This window comes from Mustelus asterias, chromosome 10 (assembly GCF_964213995.1).
Source record: "Mustelus asterias chromosome 10, sMusAst1.hap1.1, whole genome shotgun sequence".
In the NCBI taxonomy this organism is placed as follows: domain Eukaryota; kingdom Metazoa; phylum Chordata; class Chondrichthyes; order Carcharhiniformes; family Triakidae; genus Mustelus; species Mustelus asterias.
The window spans coordinates 114284916-114304003 of record NC_135810.1 but is presented as its reverse complement, the minus strand read 5'-3'; the positions used below and the strand labels follow the sequence as shown (position 1 = coordinate 114304003).

General features: G+C 45.3%; 1 protein-coding gene across 1 annotated transcript in view; it reads left to right on the top strand.

The window, feature by feature from the left end:
- Positions 1-10862, top strand: part of dhrsx (dehydrogenase/reductase (SDR family) X-linked) — a 284229-nt gene extending 273367 nt beyond the window's left edge. Inside the window, exon 7 of the mRNA XM_078222521.1 lies at positions 6873-10862. Coding sequence (XP_078078647.1) covers positions 6873-7070 — 198 coding nt within the window. The 3' untranslated portion in view covers positions 7071-10862. The remainder of the gene's footprint in view (positions 1-6872) is intronic.
- The last annotated feature ends 8226 nt before the right edge of the window (positions 10863-19088 follow it).

The window sequence follows — 19088 nt, the reverse complement described above, 5'->3', positions numbered from 1 at the left end:
AAGTGTAGACAGAGTCAATGGGTGGTTGGTTTGCATGATGGACTGGGCTTCATTCACAACCCTTTGTAATTTTTTGTGGTCTTGGGCAGAGCAGGAGCCATACCAAGCTGTGATACAACCAGAAAGAATGCTTTCTATGGTGCATCTGTAAAAATTGGTGAGAGTAGTAGGGGCTCTCAATGTTGGTGAGGGACTTTGGAGTCATTGTTTAAGATTCTTTTAAGGTTACCGTGCAGGTTCAGTCGGCAGTTAGGAAGGCAAATGCAATGTTAGCATTCATGTCGAGAGGGCTAGAATACAAGAGCAGGGATGTACTTCTGAGGCTGTATAAAGCTCTGGTCGGACCATACTTGGAGTATTGGGAGCAGTTTTGGGCCCCATATCTAAGGAAGGATGTGCTGCCCTTGGAAAGAGTCCAGAGGAGGTTCACAAGAATGATCCCTGGAATGAGGAGCTTGTCGTATGAGGAACAGTTGACTCTGGGTCTGTACTCATTGGAGTTTAGAAGGTTGAGGGGGGGATCTTATTGAAGCTTACAGGATACTGCGAGGCCTGGATAGAGTGGATGAGGAGAGGATGTTTCACGAGTAGGAAAAGCTGGAACCTGAGGGCACAACCTCAGGCTAAAGGGACGATCCTTTAGAACAGAGATGAGGAGGAATATCTTCAGCCAGAGAATGGTGAATCTGTGGAACTCTTTGCCGCAGAAGGCTGTGGAGGCCTGGTCATTGAGTGTCTTTAAGACAGAGATAGATAGGTTCTTGATTAATAAGGGAATCGGGGTTATGGGGAAAAGGCAGGAGAATGGGGATGACAAATATATCAGCCATGATTGAATGGTGGAGCAGACTCGATGGGCCGAGTGGCCTAATTCTGCTCCTATGTCTTCTGGTCTTAGGGCTAATCTGAGGCCTTTCATCCTTAAGGGAGCCACAGGCTGCAACTGAAGCAAGTAAGAGAGGCCACTTCAAACTTTGACTTGATTTATTATTGTCACATGTATTGGGATACAGTGGAAAGTATGGTTTCTTGTGCGCATATTTTTCATAGAGTACATGGGGGAGAAGGAAAGAAGAAGATGCAGAATATAGTGTAGACAGTTTAAAAGGAGTTAGAGTTAAGGTTTAAGAGCATAGAACGAGAGTAAAAAATGGAATTGGAGGGTATGCTGGGAACAGCTCACAAGACGTCACCTCTCTCCAGCGCCATCTTTTTTGATAAATGGGGGGGTGAGGGATGGGGAGGGAGGCTTTGGTAAGATGCTCTTTCGGAGATTGGTGCAGATCGGGTGGCACAGTGGTTAGCACTGCTGCCTCACAGCACCAGGGACCTGGGTTCAGTTCCAGCCTTGGGTCACTGTCTGTTTGGAGTTTGCACATTCTCCCCGTGTCTGCGTGGGTTTCCTCTGGGCACTCCACTTCCCTCCCACAGTCCAAAGATATGCGGGTTAGGTTGATTGGCCATGCTAAATTGCCCCTAGCGTCAGGGCGATTAGCAGGGTACATGTGCGGGGTTACAGGAATAGAGCCTGGTGGGATTGTGGTCAGTAAATACTTGATGGGCCGAATGGCCTCCTTCTGTACTGTAGGGGTTCTATGATTCTTCAGTTGGGCCAAATGGTCATCTTCTGCACTGTAGGGTTGTTATTGTTCAAGTATATGGTTATTTCCACCCCAACAGTCAAACTTACAAAGTCCGGTCCTCTGAAGCTGTTACAAAATTGGGACTTCAAGTATTCAACTGGAATACCCTTTGGATGGCAAACTATTTCCCACCTATTATCTTGTCTCTGTCACAAGGCTGTTTTTTTCTCCTCCTCCGTTCATTCCCTACAGTCTTATATTGAAACTCTTTCATCTCAACCTTCATTTGACTGTGAAATGAAGGTTTGAAATGGATTTCTAATTAGGTATGAGTAAATTGTTTTTAAATATCTGGGGCCTGATCTTACAGCTGTCGTACCAGTGCTAAATTACATTAGTGTCACAGTCCGTGGTATGAATGCAACTTTCTGACATGCAAACCATGCTGCAGGTTCACCCGTCCCCTGCCATTAGCCTTGGCAAAGAATTTTAATTAGGCATTGTTTTAGGAATTTGAGGCTGAGGTACCATTGGCTCATTTTAACTCGGGTTGTGTAGAGTCCAGGCCAGGCAGATGACCAAAGCCACTTTAACTCCAGGGGGTCTTGTTCCCATGTCGGAGGACCGATTTCCACCCAAGTCTGTTGGCCAGCAGGCAGGAGTGATACTTCGCATGGCAGAAAGCCTCTGCCAGGGCCTGAGGGACTAGTCTTCTGGTAAGTCGGGTGGCACGGTGGCACAGTGGTCAGCACTGCAGCCTCACAGCGCAAGGGACCCGGGTTCAATTCCCGGCTTGGGCCACTGTCTGGGTGGAGTTTGCACTTTCTTCCCGTGTCTGTGTGGGTTTTCTCCGGGTGCTCCGGTTTCCTCCCACAGTCTGGGTTAGGTGGATTGACCCGAACAGGCGTGGCGACTAGAGAAATTTCACAGTAACTTCATTGCAGTGTTAATGCAAGCCTTACATGTGACGAATAAACATATAAAATAAAAGTGGTCAAGAGAAGCTTTGCGATGAAATTGTAGCAGGAGGCGGCATATCTAGGGCAGAAAAAGCCTTCAAGGTTTCTTTGTGGAACATAGAGGTGGAGTCCTGCTTCTCCCGTACCACAAGGAAACCACAAAACACATAAAAATTCAATCAGATAAAAGCAAAACACCACGGATGCTGCAATCTAAAATCAAAACAGAAATTCTGGAAAACCTCAGCAGGTCTGACAGCACCTTGATGAGAGAGAACAGAGCTAAGGTTTTGAGTCTGAATGACTCTACATCAGAGCTGATTGAACCTCCCTTGGGTTCCTTCTGGCCATGATACTCTTTGCTGGCAGATTTCACTGGTAGACCTTGCGCTGTGCATGACTTGAAGTCACATTGAGATCCTAACTGTGGACATCTTCTGGCAGCTCTCACAGAATCATAGAATCTACAGTGCAGAAGGAGGCCATTTGGGCCATTGAGCCTGTACCAACAACAATCCCACCCAGGTCCTATCCCTGTAACCCCACACATATTTAGTCTCCTAATCCCCCTCACACTAAGGGACAATGTTGTCAAGGCCAATCAATCTAACCCGCACATCTTTGAACTGTGGGAGGAAACCAGAGCACCTGGAGGAAACCCACGCAGACATGAGGAGAATGTGCATACTTTCTTGACAACAAAACTAGCACTAACTTGAAGCATGGTGACTTCTTGTGAGCTGTCCCCAGCGTACCCTCCAATTCTATTTTTTACTCCAGTTCTATGCTATGACTGTGACACTACATTCTGCACACTCTCCTTTCCTTCTCTATGTATAGCGCGCAAGAAACAATACTTTTCACCGTATCTCAATACATGTGACAATAATATATCAAATCAAATCAAAAGCACTGTTACATTGCCAGTGGGTGCGAGTGGGTAGAGTGTCATCAAATCCATACCTAAATTCAGGAATGAAGTAACTGGAAACCTGATCATTTTGTTCATTGCAAAATCTAGATGAACCATTTCAGAGCCTCAGTCCACTGGTGACCATGGAAGGAATAAACCCCCTGAAGATTTCTTCACTTTTCGTGGTCATTTTCTTTCAACACCCCACAGTATTGATCTTAATAAAGAATCTTGTTCATGGGGAATTAATTTAGTAATGCCTAAATAGGCACCGTACCAAGATTTCTCTATTATTGAGAAATGCATTTGAAGGGCGATGTCATAACCTCGTCCTTATCCTAATCCCATTAATGCTTAGCAGCCATTTTTCACCAACAAACATCTTAGAATGTTTATTATGTTCACAATAATATATAAATTCAAATTCTTGTTAAGTATTCATTCATTAATATTCAAAGGGCCCGATTTCCAAGCCGATGCACCTTAAACTCTCCATAGTGCGTCACTGGGATTTGTTAATCCCCACTCCAGCTCTCCATATCTCCCCTCTGCATGAGATTGTCACTATAATGCCAATTATTATAAGATCACTGGTAGTTTTGTACTCTGTTGGAGTAGAGGTGAGACTGACCAAACTTATTTAACTTAACGTCCGTTGTCAGAGAGAGGGGGTTTCTACTCTTAGCCAGCTTAAAATGCAGATTCTAGACATTACCCATTGCAATACCCAGGACCCCTGTGATTACATGATCTTGGACAAGTAGTCAGACAGCACAGAGGAGGTTGTAGAATTTAAGGCACTGATGTGGCACGGTGGCACAGTGGTTAGTACTGCTGCCTCACAGCGCCAGGGACCCGGGTTCGATCCTGGCCTTGGGCTGACTATGCGGAGTCAGCACCTTCTCCCCGTGTCTGCGTGGACTTCCTCCAGGTGCTTCAGTTTCCTCCCCAGTCCAAACATGTGCAGGTAAGGTGGATTGGCCGACGTGAAATTGCCCGTTAGTGTTTCTAGATGGATTATCAATGGTAAATGTGTGGGGTTGTGGGGATAGGGTGGGGGAGAAGGCCTGGATAAGATATTCTATCAGAGAGTTGGTGCAGGCGCAATGGGCCAAATGGCCTCCTTCTGCACTGTGGGGATTCTATGGGATCCTATGAGACAGGGTATCTGACGACAGCATAACTATTTCTCAATATCCTTCCTAACTCTTCCCCCCTTTAACTTTCCTCCCTCTACTCCATCATCAACAGCAGTGACTTCAGTTGACTTGGCCCCACATCCTGGGAATTATCAAGAATTGCATAGAATGTACAACATGGAAACTGGCCACTCAACTTGATGCTGATGTTTGCACGCAACAGGATTCTCCTTCCACTCCTCCTCCTCAAACCCAATAAAGAAATAGGAGGTAGCTCAGATGCAAATTTTAGTTATACTCTGGTTATTCCCTAGATGAGCATGTCGAGAGGGGAGAGACAACCAGCCCAAAAATTGGTGGTTTATGTCAATTGGCAGGAATAGAATTGAGTGGCTGTGTGACAGATAAATCAGTTCATCTGCATGGCTTTTATATCAAAATCACAGCTGTATTTACAAAGACTAAGTTTTTATTTTGCCGCAACTTAGATGGAATGCACTCATCCCATGGAGGGCAGGGAGGTAGATAGATTTGATTTGATTTAATTTATTATTTTCACATGTATTAGTACACAGTGAAAAGTATTGTTTCTTGCGCGCTATACAGACAAAGCATACTGTTCATAGAGAAGGAAAGGAGAGAGTGCAGAATGTAGTGTTACAGTCATAGCTAGGGTGTAGAAAAAGATCAACTTAATGCGAGCTAGGTCCATTCAAAAGTCTGATGGCAGCAGCGAAAAAGCTATTCTTGAGTTGATTGGTACGTGTCCTCAGACTTTTGTATCGTTTTCCCGACGGAAGAAGGTGGAAGAGAGAATGTCCAGGGTGCGTGGGGGTCCTTAATTATAGTGGCTGCTTTTCCAAGGCAACGGCAAGTGTGGACAGTGTCAATGGGTGGGAGGCTGGTTTGAATGATGGGCTGGGCTTCGTTCAAGACCCTTTGCAGTTCCTTGCGGTCTTGCGCAGAGCAGGAGCCATACCAAGCTGTGATACAACCAGAAAGAATGCTTTCTATGGTGCATCTGTAAAAGCTGGTGAGAGTCGTAGTGGACATACCAAATGTCCTTAGTCTTCTGAGAAAGTAGAGGCATTGGGTGGATTAATGCAGCATTTCTCCACGCTTCTTTGAGTGCAGCATGATCGGTGAATTTACCCTATGTTACACTGAAGCTGAATTTGTACAAAATTTTCTGGAGTGGGCCATCTAACAGCAAGTCCATTCATCAGACATTTTTCCCTCACCTTTCAGTTAAAAAAATATTTGCGCTGTAAATTGGTGGCGATGGGAGCTGATGACAGGGAGATGAGCGTAACGGGGCGTCCAGGATTTCAATAAACATCGGAAAGAGTGGAAGTTCAGGATTGAGAAAGAAACAAAGGAAAAATGAGGGGAATAGGATTAATTGGAGTCATATCAGGAACAGCAAGAAAAGCAAAAATAAGGGAAAGTAAGATTAGATTAAAATTGAGAGCAAGAACAAAATACAAGAAGAAAAGATACAGCAAGGAAAGATAAGAAAATAACATTTTAAGTTGTAAAATCCTCCAAGAACAATTTACTGTCTTCAAGATTGAGACTCTGCAGATTCAGTTGTTGTCTTTCTAGGCTGAAGAATTGGGTGCTATTGTGTGAATGTAAATTTGGACATTGAAAGAGTCCTTGCGCCATTAAGTACCAGTTCTGACTTCCTGTGGTCTGTTTAATTGGCAACTAAAGTTTATTTATTAGTGTCACAAGTAGGCTTGCATTAACACTACAATGAAGTTACTGTGAAAATCCCCTAGTCGCCACACTCCAGCGCCTATTCAGGTGCACTGAGGGAGAATTTAGCATGTCCAATGCACCTCACCAGCACGTCTTTCAGACTGTGGGAGGAAACTAGAGCACACGGAGAAAACCCACGCAGACACCGGGAGAACGTGCAGACTCCGCACAGACAGTGACCCAAGCCGGGAATCGAACCCGGGTCCCTGGCGCTGTGAGACAGCAGTGCTAACCACTGGGCCACTAGTTCGAAAATGCTGCAATATCATGAAACTAACAAGGCGATTGATGGTGATGCTGTCTTTGCAAAGCTAACAATGGAGCAAAGCAAACCATACTGAAACTTGTGGTGACTCATAACTCATGGAGTAATTTTTCGTCACCACAGATTGCTGGGTTATTTAGACACCGATAACAGCAAGTACCATTAAAAATAACATTATCTTGCCAGCAAATTCTGGGCTGCTAATTTCAGCAGCTTTTGTTCTTTCAACTGTCTCTTCTTCTTTTACAGACCTCAACCCAGGGAGCTTCCACCGTCATATACGCAGCAGTTTCACCAGACTTGGAAGGGACAGGAGGTTCCTACTATGCTAACGGTCAGAAGACAAAATCTGCGGACATTTCGTACGATGAGGACCTCCAAAGAAAGCTTTGGGTCCAGAGCTGCAATCTGGTTGGGATTCTGGAGAGTCGCCAGTGCACCTCTTGAAGCAAGAAGGAGCCTGCCCCATTCGTGTGACTTGAGGACTGAGTGAGCGAGCTTACGTGCCTCTGTCACTTCCTCTCAATAGGCAGGCACCAGGAATAACAAACCAACCCTGGGAAACTGCAAAAAATTGAAAGATAATCAAGAATAATTAACTAAATTGCTCACAGTGTTTGCATTCATTAGGAAACCAAAAGCCTTTGGTTGTTCAGTATACTCATTATATTGATAAAGTTTCCAAGTTGATAATGTGTGATTATATTAAACATGTCAAAGTATTCAGGTCTAGAAAAAGAAAGAATATATACACATATGCACTTTGGTACTCCACTGTTTAGTACTTAATTACTGCCCATAGAGGCCACTGATGATTTTCTCTACTTACTTTGCTAATACTAAAGGGATGTCTTTCATTAGACTCCAGTTCTCATCAAAGATCCTAACCAGAATATTGACCTGTCTTTCTCTCCGAATACTAATCAACTTGCTGTCCTTAAGCAGTATTTTCAGGGTATAGATTTCCAGCATTTGCACATTTCCTTCACTGTCTGTCTGCTGTGTCCATATGTGATGGAAGAAGCTAGTATTACAATAACTTGCATTTATGTAGCACCTTCAACCCGGTAAAACATTCCAGGATTCTTTACAGGAGTGTTATCAAAAAGAGTTTGACACCAATAGATGGAGATGTTAGACTTTGCCAGAGAGGTTGGTTTTAAGGAGCATCTTAAAGGAGGAGAGAGAGGTGGAGAAGTTTGGAGAGAGAATTCCAGTGATGAATTGGACCAGCCGTTATAAATACAATGGCTACAAGAGCAGGTAAGAGACAGAGGGCAGGATTTTCCAGCCGTGCTCACCCCAAGACCGGAAAATCCCGCCAGAGGTCAACGGACCTTTGCATGGTCCGCTCCCCCGCCCGGATTCCCATGGCAGGCGGGACGGGAAAATTCTCCCCAGAATTTTTACTGCAGTAAGTAAAATGCCTCTTGACACTGTCTGCCCACCCCCCTGCCCCCCCCCCCCCTTTCCCAAAAGCCTGTAGATACAAGGCACAACTCAGGAGAGTGAAAGAGTGACTATAGAATCTCTACAGTGCAGAAGGAGGCCATTCAGCCCATCAGGTCTGCACTGATTCTCCAATAGAACATCTTACCCACGCCCGCCCGATCCCCATAACCATGGCGAACCCCATTTACCATGGCAAATCCATCCAGCCTAGCCGAGTGTGGGAGGAAATCGGAGCCTCCAGAGGAAACCCACGCACACACGGGGGAGAACGAGCAGACTCCACACAGACAGTCACCCAAGGCCAGAATCAAACCTGGGTCCCTGGCGCTGCGAGGCAGCAGTGCTAGCTACCGTGCTGCCCACAATGCTGTCCACTTGCATGGATGTGTTTAATTCCAACAACACTCAAGAAACTCAACTCCATCCAAGAGGACAGAGCAGCCCACTCGACATGTACCACATCCACGACTTCAAACACTCGCTCCTCCACCGTGCACTGTGGCTGCAGTGTGCACTCTATACAAGATGTACTGCAACAACTCACCAAGGCATCTTTGTCCCCACATCCCAGACCTGTGATCTCAATCATCCCCAAGGACAAGGGCAGCAGGTGTGAGGGAACATCAATGATTTCCTCCCTCAAATCACGCACCATCCTGACTTAATTATTGTTGAGTCAAAATCCTGGAACTCCTTACCTAACTGCACCGTGGGAGTACCTACACCACACGGGCAGGCTCCACCACCAGCACCTCATGGACAATAACGGATGGACAACAAATGCTCACTCTGTGTCAACAAATAGAAAAGAAAGGAGTGGTGAGGCCAAGGAAGGATTTAAACATAGGGTGTGGAATATTCCTGTCCCTCCCACCACGGGAATCGTCGCCGGTGGGACACAGAAGAATGCAAAGGTCCGTTGACCTCGGGTGGGATTTTCCAACTTTGGGACAAGGGCGGCCGGAAAATCCAGCCCAAGGAATTTTTTAATTGGCCATTTCGCAATGGGATTGCCATTTGTTTCTTTCACTGCAGTAAAGTGAGTGTTACCTAATGAAAGATCGAGTTGATTTTCTTCCATGCAGTGATTTTCCAAAATCATCATATTATGTGTCTGCACATGGGGAGACAGCGATGCAGTAGTATTGTCATTCGTCAGGTCATCCTGAGGCCCAGGCTAATATTTTGGGGGCAAGGGTTCATATCCCGCCATGGAAGCTGGTGGTATTTAAATTAATCAATAAATGCGGAATTAATCTGTCATCTCAGTAATGGTAACCATGAATCTGTCATCGATTGTCGGAAAAATTCCAACTGGTTCACTCATGTTCTTTAGGGAAGGAAATCTGCTGTCCTTATTTGTTCTGGCCTACATGTGACTCCAGACCCACAGCAATGCAGTTGACTCTTAACTGCCCTTTGAAATGGTCCAGCAAGCCATTCTAACCATCACCCCTTGATATTCAATGGCATTACCATCGCTGAATCCCCCACTATCAACATCCAATTACTGACCAGAAACTGACCTGGACTAGCCATATAGGTACTGTGGCTCCAAGAGCAGAGTAAGAAGTCTCACAACACCAGGTTAAAGTCCAACAGGTTTATTTGGTAGCACAAGCCACAAGCTTTCGGAGCACTGCCCCTTCATCAGGTGACTCCCCAAAGCCTGTCCATCATCTACAAGGCACAAGCGTGAAATGTGATGGAATAATCTAAATGTGCCTGCATCAGTGCAGCTCCAACAACACTCAAGAAGCTTGATAGCATCTAGAATAGCCTGCTAGTCAAAAAGGGAGGTTGAGAGGAAACAGGGAGATTTAGACCAGTGAGCCTAACGTCATTACAAGGGAAGTTGCTAGAGTCTATTATCAAAGATTTTATAACTCGGCATTTGGAAGGCAGTGGTATAATCAGACAAAGTCAGCATGGATTTACAAAAGGAAAATCATGCTTAATAATCGGAATTTTTTGAGATGTAACTAGTAGAGTTGACCGAGGAGAACCAGTGGATGTGGTTTGTTTAGACTTTCAGAAAGCTCTCGACAAGGTCTCACATATCGGACTACTAAAGTTGAAGCACATGGGATTGCAGGTAATGTCTTGAGATGGGTAGAAAGCTGGTTAGCAGATAGGAAGCAAAGAGTTGGCAAAAATCTTTTTTCTGATTGGCAGTCAGTGATTAGTGAGGTTCTGCAGGGATCTGTGCTAGAACCCCAACTGTTCACATTACATATTAATAATTTGGAAGAGGGAACTGAATATATTACCTCCAAATTTGCAAATGATGCAAAGTTGGGTGGGAGGGTGAGCTGTGAGTAAGGAAGGCAAATGGTATGTTGGCCTTCATAGTAAGAGAATTTGAGTATCGAGATAGGGATGTTTTGCTGCAACTATACAGGGCACAGGTGAGGCCACATCTGGAATATTGTGTACAGTTTTGGTGTCCTTATCTGAGGAAGGATGTCCTTGCTATAGAAGGAGTACAGTGAAGGTTTACCAGGCTGATTCCTGGGATGATAGGTCTGTCAGACTAGGAGAGACTAAATCGGTTAGGATTATATTCACTGGAGTTTAGAAGCCTGAGAGGGGATCTCATAGAAACTTATAAAACTCGAACAGGGTTAGACAGGGTAGATTCAGAAAGAATGGTGGGGAGTCCAAAACAATGGGTCATAGTTTGAGGATAAGGGGTAAACCTTTAGAACTGAGGTGAGGAGAAATGTCATCACCCAGAGGATGGTGAATGTGTTGAATTCACTACCACAGAAAGCAGTTGAGGCCAAAACGTTGTGTAATTTCATGAAAAAATTAGATATAGCTCTTGGGGCTAAAGAAATCAAGAGATATGGGGGGAAGGGGGGGGATCAGGATATTGAATTCGATGATCAGCCATGACCAAAATAAATGGCGGAGCAGGCTCAAAGGGCCGAATGGCCTACTCCTGCTTCTAGTTTCTATGTAACAAAGCAGCCTGCATGATTGGCATCCCGTCCACCAACATCACTCCTTTCACCACTGGCGCACAGTGGCAGCCGTGTGTACCATCTACAAGATGAAGGAACTCACCAAGCCTCCCTAGACAGCACCTGCCAAACCCATGCACTCTACCATCTAGATGGACAAGGTCAACAGACGTATTAGAACACCACCAACTAGAAGTTTCCCTCCAATCAACGCATCATCCTGACTTGGAAATATTATCGCCGTTCCTTCACAGGCGCTGGGTCAAAATCCTGGAACTCAGTCTCTAACAGCACTGTGGGTGCACCTACACCACATGGACAGCAGCGGTTCGAGAAGGCAGCTTATCACCACCTTCTCAAGAGCAATTAGAGATGGGCAACAAATGCTGGCCTAGCCAGCAAAGCACATATGCCATGAAAGAAATATAATCATCACTCCAGTGAAGTCCAGCTGTTAAAGTTGTTACTTTCATTTTAACGGTAGCTAAATCACTCCAGGGCTTTGCCCTTCTTATTTCTGCGACTCACCTACAGCCATTCCAACCCACTGGCACTAATCCTGTCCTCCAAAACTTGGACTGTGTGCAGATTCGGTCATCTAATCTAAGGTTAAAATACAGGAAGATTCCAGGTATCTGGAGCCTGAGATGGATGTAGACATTCTTTTGGGAAGTTGGTTTCTAAGTAGGCAACTTGGAGTTTTCAGGATTATGAAGGTGATAAACAAAATTCAAATCCTGCAAAGGAGTCCTCCAAGTAGAATTCTCAAGGTAGCACCCAAAAAAGTCAGAGCATTCTCACCTCACAGAAGAACGTAGGATTGAGTCATGCTCCTGAAACCAGGGAAGGAATTTAACACCCGCCCTCCTTACTCTCGCCTCACTCTCTTCCTCAACTTGAAGAAGAGTAGGGGAGTTCTCCGCAATGTCATGGCTAACATTTGGATCTCAATCAACACTGCGAAAACACAGATTATCCTGTCATTACCCAGTGCTGTACGTGGGACCTTGGAAATGGCCGGCACAGTTCCTGCATTCCAACTTCTACGGTTCAAAATTGGATAATTGTATTGTATATGTATTAGTGTCAGAAGTAGATTTACATTAACATTGCAATGAAGTGAAAATCCCCTAGTCGCCACATTCCGGCGCCTGTTCGGGTACACTGAGGGAGAATTTAGCATGGCCAGTGCACCTAACCAGCACGCCTTTCAGACTGGGAGGAAACCGGAGCACCCGGAGGCAACCCATGCGGATGGGGGGGAGAACGTGCAAACTCCACACAGACAGTGACCCGAGGCTGGGAATCGAACCCGGGCCCCTGGCGCTGTGAGGCAGCAGTGCTAACCACTGTGCCACCCCTACAAAATGGTTTGGGAGGTTCTGATGTTGCGAGAAGTGCTACATAAATTCAAGTCTTTCTTTCATTACCTTTTGAGAATGTTGACTATTTGTCCAGGTGGAGTGGGTTGTTTTTCAAGAGAGGCAGCCCCATACTGTCATTTGATCAAGGAAAGCCAGAAGTGGTTATATTTCATTCTGCCTTTCTCTTGGTCTGATGATCAAAGATGTTGAATAATGCATAAGGGAACTGAACCATAATTAAAAACCGTGTCATCACACAGCTTCATGAGAATTGATAAATTGGCACAGTTAGAACAGAACAGGCAGTTATTACAAAAGGAAATTAAACCCAGTTAGTTTATTACCCGACTGATAATATTTTTCTGTTCCTATTCTCTACCTCTCGCCTCCCAATGCTGTGTTGGAATATAGCTGCAAAACAGGTGTCAATCACTGCATCTTTTGTTCCAGGTTGCAATCAATGGATTCTTTGAAGTTCCTCTCAGAATGCTTGTGATGCTTTGCACCTTGGAATGATGTGACGGCATCTCTGACTCCCCACAAGGCTAGCATTTGGAGACACGGGTTAGGCTGATTTCCAGGCAGGGGAGAGCTCATTCTTCTATTATTTGGTCCTACACTGCCGCACTGAGGGAGTGCTGCACTAGTGGAGTTGCCATCTTTGGGATGAGAGAATCAAACTGAGGCCCCAGTGCCCTGATCAATATTAATCCCTGAATCAACGTCACTCAAGACACATTCCATCTCATTCCTGCTTGTGGGCACTTGCTGTGCAATATCGGATCCCCGTTTCCTACATTATAAGTGACTAGGGGCAGGAATCCCCCCTCCACCCCCCCCCCCCACCCCCCCAATGTTCTGTGGTGATGAAGACAATGGCAGGATCTACTGGAATTTTGAAATCCGCTGCAGGGGGTCAAATTCAGCAGGCCTGGATGATCCCGTCAATGGGAAAGGCCAGAAAATCCCGCTCAATATTTCAAAAGTGCTTCATTGGCAATAAAGTGCTTTTGGCTTAGGGTTAGGATGTCCTGATGTCATGAAAGGTGCTTTATCGCCACAAGTTTATCCCTTCTATCGACATTCTCAACTATCTGCAAGAATTGTCTTGGGTAATGGGCGAGCAACAGAGTCATGATTGGCAGCACTTCCCTTGACTCTGCGCATGTGCTCCTGCTGCAAGAACTAATCGATTAGGTTTACCACACGTGGCTTCTCCTTGTCCATGTCCCTATGTACAATATGTTCCAGAGACCCAAGAGACAAAGGCCCTACTTTGCCAATTCCCTGAATCCAGTTACTCATTTGAGTGCTAAAGGAGTTTTGCACTAATCTCAATATACAGTTCAAAATTATATTGAAATCGCCACCATAAACTTCACCACAGGGAAAATAGGACTTGACTGCATGCTTGCTTTAGCTCACATCTATGTCACAGTGAGATCAAATCGCATTTAAATAGTGCCTTTCAAAGGCCTCAGCACATCCCAAAGCACTTTTCAGCCAATTAAATTTGAAGTATAAGAAACATGGCAGCACATATCTCGGTTCAACAGATATAAAATGATCAAATAATCTGCTTTTTAGTAATATTGGTTAAGGGCTAAATATTGGTTAGGGAACAGAGGGAACTGCACTTGATTCGATTTGATTTATTATCATCACATATATTGGGATACAGTGAAAAGTATTGTTTCTTGCGCTATACAGACAAAACATATCATTCATAGAGTACATAGGGGAGAAGGAAAGGAGGAGGTGCAGAATGTAGTATTTCAGTTACCTATAGGATGAGAAGAAAGATCAGCTTAATATGTGATAGGATCATTCAAAAGTCTGATGGCAGCAGGGAAGAAGGTGTTCTTGAGTCGGTTTGTACATATCTCAGACTTTTGTATTTTTTTCCTAACGGAAGAAGGAGGCAGAGAGAATGTTTAGTTTAAGTTTATTTATTAATGTCACAAGTGGGTTGTGACATTAACATTGCAATGAAGTTACTGTGAAAATTCCCTAGTCACTACACTCCGGTGCCTGCTCGGGTGCACTGAGAGAGAATTTAGCATGGCCAATGCACCTAACCCGCACGTCTTTAGGACTGTGGGAGGAAACCGGAGCACCCGGGGGAAACCCGCGCAGACATGGGGAGAACGTGCAGGCTCCGCACAGACAGTGCGCAAGCCGGGAATCGAATCCGGGTCCCTGGCACTATGAGGCAGCAGTGCTAACCACTGTGCCACCATGCCACCCTAGTCCAAGGTGCGTGGTGTCCTTGATTATGTTAGCTACTTTCCCGAGGCAGCGGGAAGTGTAGATGGAGTCAATGGATGGGAGGCTGGTTTGCGTGATGGACTATCAATAGGGCTACTGGATCCTTTGCATCTATTTGAGAGGGCAGTCAGAGTTTCAGTTTAACATTTCCTCTTGAAAGACAACCCATCCAACAGTATAGCACTCAAGCGCCAGATTCGATTACTTGCTCATGTTTCTGTAGTGGGACTTTTGACTTAGAGGTAAGGATGTTACCACTGTGCCACAACGATCACTGTAATTGGGAGGTCAATTTTGGTAGTGAAGGAGCATTTTTGGCGAGGTCTCTCACGGTTTATGGTAAAAACATGGGAATTGTGATTGGTTGATAGATTGTTTATTGCAATGCCTTCTGGTTAGAATAATAGAATTTGTTCCTGATAGAGAAGGCTGAGATGGTTTTTTAAATTCACTTATGAGATGTGGGTGTCACTGGCTAGGCCAGCGTTTATTGCCCATCCTTTATTGTCCTTAAGAAGGTGGTGGTGAGCTGCCTTCTTGAAGTCCTGAAGTCACTGTGATGCAGGTACACCCACAGTGCTGTTAGGGAGGAAGTTCCATGATTTTGACCCAGCGACAGTGAAGAAATGGCGATATATTTCCAAGTCAGGATGAATGACTTGGAGAGGAACTTCTGGGTGGTGGTGTTCCCATGAGGCTGTTGCCCTTGTCCTTCTAGATGGCAGCGGTCGTGTATCTCTCTAAGGAACCTTGGTGAGTTCCTGCAGTTCATCTTCTAGATGATGCACACAGATGCCGCTGTGCATTTGTGGTGGATGTGAATCAGGCCAATTGGCCGTGTAAAATAATTTGGGACAACTTTTAATGCCATTCTGAATTGATTGGTCATCTGTTTGAGTAGATTGTTAGCTGGGTTGCTTTTTATCAAGATAAATTATCTTCCTGGATGCATTAGCTGATCTGTAAACTGAGGATGGCATCTGCTGAAGCATCGCTTGTGACTGATGCTACTGCTATAAAAATAAAAGATTAGCTCATTACAGAATAGCTGGAAGCCGGGATTCTTGTTCAGTGGGTTAACACACTGCCTGCTGCAGCACTTAGCTGTATAGACAAAGGTTCCAATCGTGTCTTTAACCAGGTTTTTGAAAGCACTGTCCGGTTAGTCCCACTGAGCCGTACAATTTCATAGAATCCCCTACAGCACAGAAGGAGGCTATTCGGCCCATCGAGTCTGCACTGACCACAATCCCACCCAGGCCCTATCCCCACAGCTTCATGTATTTACCCTAGCTAGTCCCCCTGACACTAAGGAGCAATTTAGCACGGCTCAATCCACCCAACCTGCACATCTTTGGAGTGTGGGAGGAAACTGGAGCACCTGAAGGAAACCCAGGGTGACACGGGGAGAATATGCAAACTCCACACAGACAGCTGGGAATCGAACCTGGGTCCCTGGTGCTGTGAGGCAGCAGTGCTAACCAGCGTGCCACCCCATGTTTTCCCATTAATTATTTATCCAATGCCCCTTTGAAGGTTACAATTCAAACTGCTTGCACCATTCAGGCATGGTGCATTCCTGATCACAATAAATTGCTGCTCACAAACATTCCCCCCCTGCCCCCACACCCCCCACCCCTCCCCCCAACCCCGCCCCATCTCACTTCTGGCCTGAGTCAAAGGCAAGATTGTGGAAATCTGAAATGAACTGAAAGCGCTCTGCAGCACCCGGGAGTGACAGGGTCGGCCCACTGTCTGAATCAAAAGCGGTTTTAACGGTTCTGTTAACTCTTGTATCCCCTGATTACTGACTCTCCTGCCAATGGAAACAGTTTCTCCCCAATAACTTTATCAAAACCCTCTCATCATTCTGAACACCTCCATCCTAAACCTCCCATTGACCCTAACTAAGCCACAGGTCGGTGGTAGCGCTCTGAGGCAGAAGGTTGTGGGTTTGAGCCCCCCTCGAGACAGCTGAACACAACGATCTAGGCGAGTGCAGACTGAGGGAGTGCTGCACTGTCAGAGGTACTCCCCTTCCGATGGGACGTTAAAACTGGGGCCTCGTCTGATCCGTCCAGGATGGTTGTAAAAGATCCTGTGGCACTATTTTGAAGTATTATCACTGATATCCAGGCCGATATTTATCTCTCAATCAACATGACTAGAACAGATTATCTACAGATTATCTTTTGGAACCATCGATCCAAGAGTCACCTGTCCACCCCTTACCCCTTTATTGCACCTTTGTCCATGGGAGCTTTGCTGTGTGCAGTTTGGCCATCGCATTCCAAAATTATAGAGACTACACTTGTGACTACAGTGGATAGCACTGCTGCCTCACAGCACCAGGGATCCGGGTTTGATTCCTGGCTTGGGTCACTGTCTCTGTGGAGTCTGCACATTCTTCTCGTGTCTGCGTGTGTTTCCACCGGGTGCTCCGGTTTCCTCCCACAGTCCAAAGATGTGCGGGTTAGGTCGATTGGCCATGCTAAATTACCTCTTAGCATCAGGGGGATTAGTAGAGTAAATAGGTGAGGCTACGGGGATAGGGGCTGGGTGGGGCTGTGCTTGGTGCAGATTTGATGGGCCGAATGGCCTCCTTCTCACTGTAGGGATTCTATGGATTTTATGGAAAAGTGCTTCATTGGCTGCAAAGTGCTTTGGGAAGCCTTGTGATCATCAGAGACACTATATAAATGAGAGTGAGAATGTTCACAGCTTCCCCAGTCTTCTTGCATGGCTGAAGTTCCCATCACCTTGTCATTGTTCCAGTAAATCTCCTCTGTGCCTTCACATAAGCCTTGACATCCTTCCTAAACTGCAGTGACCACAAGTGCTCACAATGCTCCAGTTGAGACCCTACCAATGATTTCTAAACATTTAGCACGGCATCCTTGCTTTTATACGCTTGGCCTCTATCAATAAAGCCAATGATCCCATATTCTTATATTGAAGAAGAGCAAGGAAGTTCTCTCCGACGCCCCAGCCAATGTTTGTCCCTCAACCAACATCCATAAAGCAGATTCATTACCATGTTACCGTCCTGCAGTGTGCAAAATGGTGGCTGCACCTTCCTACGTTATAACTGACTACACATCAAAAGCACTTCATTGGCTGTAAAGCACTTTGAGACATCCTGAGGTCATGACATGCTTCACGTAAAAAGCACGTCTTGTGCTTTCATTTTAACAAAAATGACATTTATTTATTAAACCAGAGCAAATCCACACAGACACGGGGAGAATGTGCAGACTCTGCACAGACAATGACCCAAACCAGGAATTGAACCCGGGACCCTGACGCTGTGAGGCAGCAGTGCTAACCATTGTGCCACCCCTGACTTTCCAGTCAGATGAGCATTTACTTTCCATTCCTGGTAGCCCTTAATTGAGTGAATCGGTGGGCTACTTCACAGGGTGGTTAAACATGAAGCACGATGGTGTGAGATTGGAAATACATGGAGGCCAAGTGACGGCGACAGCTTTCCTTCCCTGAAGGGCATCAGGGAACCAGTTCGTTTTTTTTTAATGACAATTAAAATTTTCACTCATCCTCTGGATTATTAATCCAGCAACACAAATGGTACGCAATTCATCAGCAAAGCTGCTCCAAGCAGATGAAGCTTCTGAGTAGTTTGGAGAAGATGAAGGCAGTCCAAGACAAGGGGGTAGATGGGTAGATGAACCATTAAAAAATAATAAGGGCTAAGAAAAAGATATTGAGGAAGGACCAAAGTTCTCGTGAGTTTTCCGATTCTGCTAGTGTTTTCAAAACGGTCAGTTGTTCCATTGACTTGCTGATTTCCATTTGGCTCCACAATTAACTATGTAGTCTTGGCCGAGGGACCATTCTTCACCCATGATCCTAACTGGTGAATGATGACAATTAGTCATGGAGAAGCATCGTAGATGAGCTATTTGTGGGACAACATTTTGTGATGTGGCATATCAGTCATTTGAAGCATGGAATATGCTAAGTAGCAGGCCCGGGGCAAGGGGTGGACAGGTGACTATTGGATCTATGGTTCCAAAACCTCTCCACCTCTGTGATTTCCTTGGCATGGATATAGACTAATTGGTGGAAATTGATTGTCATGATTTACAGCTCCGTTATCACTGTATTGTGTGACGACCAGGATGATAGAAGGAGAACCAAATGGACGTCTGTCGTTTTTTGTCTTGTAATTTCTATGTTCCTATGTGTCCAAGTTAAAGTAATGTATTTGTAACGTTTTATGTCATACCTCCATAAATGACTTTTCCACATCCAACACAATGACTGAGTCTTTATTCAAAGCACAAATGTATCTCTTGAGTTCCAGGATGACCAAAGTGATGGTGCACCAAGTAACGATGATAGGGGCAGATATCACAGCCTCTTAAATATAATCCACATCAGTGCAGTCCATGGCA